At 43.5% G+C, this 4,587-nt stretch overlaps 1 protein-coding gene across 1 annotated transcript; it reads right to left on the bottom strand.

Annotated features, from left to right (window-relative positions):
* Nucleotides 1–822: 822 nt before the first annotated feature.
* On the bottom strand, nucleotides 823–3,946 carry CUNH15orf48 (chromosome unknown C15orf48 homolog). The gene is made up of 5 exons (XM_031371706.1): nucleotides 3,832–3,946; nucleotides 3,640–3,701; nucleotides 3,415–3,500; nucleotides 2,487–2,547; nucleotides 823–1,210 (listed from the first exon to the last, which is right to left on the bottom strand). The coding sequence occupies exons 2-5, from the start codon at nucleotides 3,673–3,675 to the stop codon at nucleotides 1,142–1,144; spliced, it is 252 nt and encodes an 83-aa protein (XP_031227566.1). The 5' UTR covers nucleotides 3,676–3,701; nucleotides 3,832–3,946; the 3' UTR covers nucleotides 823–1,141.
* Between the last annotated feature and the right edge of the window lie 641 nt (nucleotides 3,947–4,587).

Raw genomic sequence — 4,587 nt, 5'->3', positions numbered from 1 at the left:
CTTTGTAAACATAATAAAAATACTGGGCTATGCAATTTAAGTAAGTGACTACTATGGCATGTGAATTATAGCTGTATATATTTTACATTCAATGATAAACAACTTCCAGGCTGGTGAGATGGCTCAGTGGGTAAGAGCACTGACTGCTCTTCTGAAGGTCTTGAGTTCAAATCCCAGCAACCACATGGTGGCTCACAACCACCCATAATGAGGTCTGACGCTCTCTTCTGGTGTGTCTGAAGACAGCTACAGTGTACTTATGTGTAATAAATAATAAATAAATCTTTAAAAAAAAGAAAAGAAAAACAACTTCCTACTTGATCCCGTTTTTAAGGGCCATCAAGAAATGGGGTTGGGGAGAACAGTCTGGATATGATTAAACTGTCACTTGGGTTTGGTTTGACCAGACTCTACATGGTGCTGGCCAGAGTTTCCCAGCTTCCTCTCTCCACCCTCCCAGGAGCAGCAGAGTTCCCACTGACATCTGCAGGGCTGGGTCTCTGCCTGCCTCAGATTCCTGGTCACCAGCCATGCTCCAGCAGCCCTCCCACCTGTCTCTATGTCCTTTTTCTCCTGAACGGACCATATCCACATCCTTGCAAATTTTGCACCCTTTCTTTGCTTTACTGAAAACAATACATGCTCCAGAAGTTTCTGGGGTGAGGTGAATGAACTTGGAAGTAGAACTTAGAAATCTACACTTGATGTTCAAAAGATGAAGTTTTATACTTCAAAATGTGCTTGTTCCCATAAAAAGATGTGCCCCCACGTTTAAAGTTAAGTAAATTTTTTATATCTCTTGCACAAATCATATTTTTTACAGACAGTCATCTAATTATTTTATTACAGGCAGTACTCTAATTTTTACATGTTTATACATTTCAAGGAAAATATCCAAGCATCACAAACATAAATTTTCAACTGTAAAATTGGCACAAATTGAAATTTACACCAAAAGACGCAGAAAACTATTTTAGACTATGTGCTACCTTCCCTTGCTTATACAGGAGCCAAAGGACGCGGGCAAACCCTAAGAATGTAGCAGAAGCATTTCCGCACACTGGCATCAAAATCTAGTTTGTGCAGAAGTGTTTCCACTAGATTCAGAGAGTGTTCTTTGGAAGGAAGGAGTGGTGAGCAGTCATCTGGTCGCCCTCCGGACTTTCTGCAGCTCCTCAACAGGCTTCCATTGCTGGTTGATAGTTATAAGCTTTAAAAACAGAAAGCAAGACACGGTGTTAACCATCTACTCTCCAGCCCCACACTTCTTTGGAGGAATTGTCTATACTCCTCTAAGGAAAAACATCACCATAGCAACAAAACACACGGCACACACACACACACATACATGCACGCGCACACACACACACACATACACGCACACACGTGCGCGCGCACACACACACACACCACCTCATCTCTGAAACCTCCCCTAAGACTCCTGTGTCTCTAGGTGTCATGGGACCAGGGAGAGCAGTCATACGCCTGTCCTGCTTTCATTAGAAGTTTCAAGATTTTTCATTTGCTAAGATAACATTTAAAATCAAGAGGCGCATTCGTTCCTTGTAAATGGATGTACAAAGGTTGAAACACAGGGCAAGACACACAGTTCTCTCTTAATACTTCCTCACTGCAATTGCTTCATGAAGGTATAAACCCCAGTCAGACATCCTGACATTTGCCTTCACCAGTGTTATCTCATCTCAGACCCTGGGAGACAGACACAAAGTTACAAAGATCCCAAATGCCCCTCTTGACTTAAATGTTATCAGAGTTTTGCTTTTTTGTAGTCTTTGCTAACAATCCCAACTGGTGTTCATTCTGACTCAATGCTTCTAAGCACTTCAGAATATTTAAGTTGTGAAAACTAACACCTAGGCCAGGGAGATGGTGAGATGACACAGTAGGTGAATGTGCCTGCCACCAAGGCTGAACTAGCTGACTTTGATTTCCAGGAGCCACATGGTGGGAGAGAAAAACACCATACACAAGCCATGGCACAGGCATGACTCCCAACTCCCGACAAATAATTAAAAATAAATGCTTAAAAATAAAACCTTTGAAATAATGTAACTAATTCCACTGGGAACGAGTCCACTCCCATTTTTAGGAAGTCCTATTGTTCATCACATCTTATATTAATTTAGGTAAGTAATAAGGAAGCAACATAATATAATTTCAATAATATAAAGGTTTATATCTAGGTGCTTAATATAGGGGTTGGGCGCTATGCTAACAGGCTCTGTATTTTAATGCTTTTTGCTCTAAGGGCAAGTTTTATTATCATACTTCAGATTCAGAAAAACCAAACTGTCCATAGTCCTCTGTGCAGAACAGAGCAAGGACTTGAACCAGGTTTCTAGAGCACTATTCAAAGGACTCTGATTGTCATGTTGTAAATGCAAGGACTGCGTGCAGTCGGCTTTGCTCTTTGTAAAAAAAGGTTTGGGTTGGACACCAATCATGTACTGTAAATTCAGCCATACCTTTTGGGGTTGAGTAGGATCCACCATTTCCCAAGGTTCTGGGTTTCTTTTCCGATCAATACTAAAAGAAAAAGAAGATTAATTAAATGAAGGTAAATTTGTTAACATAAACCCGGAAGAGCTGTTGAATCAATAAACTTTCTGGAGACAGACTCTGTCTTCACACGGAAACTACACTCCAGTCACCCGCTAAACTTTAGTAACAGCTGAAGTTAAATAAGCGTCCACTGAAAATTCAGGCTTTGTTTCAAACTTTAAGGATCTCTCCCTCTCTAGGGCAGGGCAAGAGGTCTATTTGCTTTATTTGATAAGATTGGAAACTGCTCCCACAAACAGGCAAGGATGGATATGTCAGTGGCAGCTGAGAAAGGGCAGGCAGAGCCTCCTGGGGGTTCTAGGAGTGATGGGTGGAGGTAGGCTTCAACTGTGTAGGCAATGGCTCCGGGCACCACCCTCTACCTGTGTTAGAGTCACTGCCCTCTAACCCTGAACCAGCCATAGTCAGCTTTTCCTGCATCCCAGGAGACAAGGCTTTTTTACTGTCCTTTACTCCAAAGTTGAGACTAGAGTTCGTTGCTGATAGCTGTATGTTTCAGTTCTACCACTCCAGGAAAGAAAAGTTGAAATCTTGAAACTTCTGTTTAATGGTATGTACCCCTAAATGTTTTAAGTACTTCAATTTCAAAGCTTAAAATTAAAAAGAAATCAAATTTTACTACACTGCAGGAGAGTGGAGGGGTCAGACATAAGAAACAAATGTAACCAGAATCGGTTACATTTCTTTCTGTTACCAGAACTGTTTTTCAGTCCACCTTTAGAAGCTCTTATTCATAGGAAAAACCCAGACACTGACAGCTTGTGTTTCAGAATCTCCGGGTCAGAGAAAAGCTCCCCCAGACAGTCCTACTCAGAAGGTCCTAGTACTTACACCACGTCGGTTTTTTTCAAAGCATACAAAGCGAAAGATGAGGCTCCAGTGGCGGCCACGCTTATGATAAGCGCCAAAGGAATGAGCTGAGAGAGAACAGGTGGGGGATAAACTCAGTAAGAAACTCCGAAATATAACAAATTCAAAATAATCATCATCTTACCCCTCTTTTAAAAGGAAAACTCTCAGAAGTTAAGAGGTAAGAAATCAAGATTAGAAACTTACTTCCTTATTCTTCATCAATCTCTGGAAAACGCCCATGATGACTTTAGTGTAGAATTCCAAATCTAGGAGAAGGAAAAATCCAAGATACTGGTCAAAAACATCTTCCCCGGGACCCGGGCACCCAGCCGTCCAACAGTCGCAGAAGGCCCGGCGACCGCCCGCTCCGCAGAACTTTTCAGAAAGGAGACGCACCTAGGGCGACTGCGGCCAGGAGAGGTTAACGCCCAGAAGCGAGCGGGCCTTATATGCAGCCAACCGCTCGCTCGGGAAGGACCTCGCGTCCTGGTCACGCGGGGACCAATCCGACCGAGTCGCAATGAGCCAGCTCACGCGCGCCCCCTGCAGGACAATAGCGCAGCGCGGCGCTGACCGCGGTCCTTACCTGCTGTCGACCATCACTTTCTTTCTTTTTCTTTTTTTAAGATTTATTTTTATTTTACGTATGTGTGTACACTGTAGCTGTCTTCAGACACACCAGAAGAGGGCATCGGACCCCATTTCAGATGGTTGTGGGCCAGCATGTGGTTACTGGGAATTGAACTCAGGACCTCTGAAAGAGCAGTCAGTGCTCTTAATCACTGAGCCATCTCTCCAGCACCTGACCATCACTTTCTGTCCTGGTCTTGCACCTCCAAACGTCTGGGGGGTTCAAGTTCCGGTGTGATAGCTAAGACCTGGGTGAAAGGCACCCACTCCTTTAAAAAAAAAAGAGGGGTGGAGAGAGGGGTAAGGGGAAGCAGAGGCTACAGAGATGGCTGCCACCTTCACCCCAGTGTCAGGAGAGGCTGCCAGATGCAGAGTGGGGTAAATTTGAACAAAATCAACCACATAAAAGCTCCAAAACGTGACACATTGCATCTATGGAGATTATTTAAAAGTAAATTGTAAAGTTCAGATTAACTCCAACAGTGTCCCCATTTCTCCTCCTCCTCCTCCTCCTCCTCCTCC

Source organism: Mastomys coucha, unplaced genomic scaffold (assembly GCF_008632895.1).
Source record: "Mastomys coucha isolate ucsf_1 unplaced genomic scaffold, UCSF_Mcou_1 pScaffold15, whole genome shotgun sequence".
Classification (NCBI taxonomy): Eukaryota; Metazoa; Chordata; class Mammalia; order Rodentia; family Muridae; genus Mastomys; species Mastomys coucha.
The sequence above is the reverse complement of the archived record's forward strand: the minus strand, read 5'-3'. Positions and strand labels throughout refer to the sequence as shown.

What these genes read in the sequence shown, in the direction of transcription:
- CUNH15orf48 (XM_031371706.1), bottom strand. Translation starts at nt 3,675, where the DNA reads ATGGGCGTTTTCCAGAGATTGATGAAGAATAAGGAA. An exon ending in TTGAAAAAAACCGACGTGGT is followed by an intron (nt 2,548 to 3,414) that starts GTAAGTACTAGG and finishes TTTTTCTTTTAG; the next exon opens with TATTGATCGGAAAAGAAACC. An exon ending in ATCCTACTCAACCCCAAAAG is followed by an intron (nt 1,211 to 2,486) that starts GTATGGCTGAAT and finishes CTGTTTTTAAAG; the next exon opens with CTTATAACTATCAACCAGCA.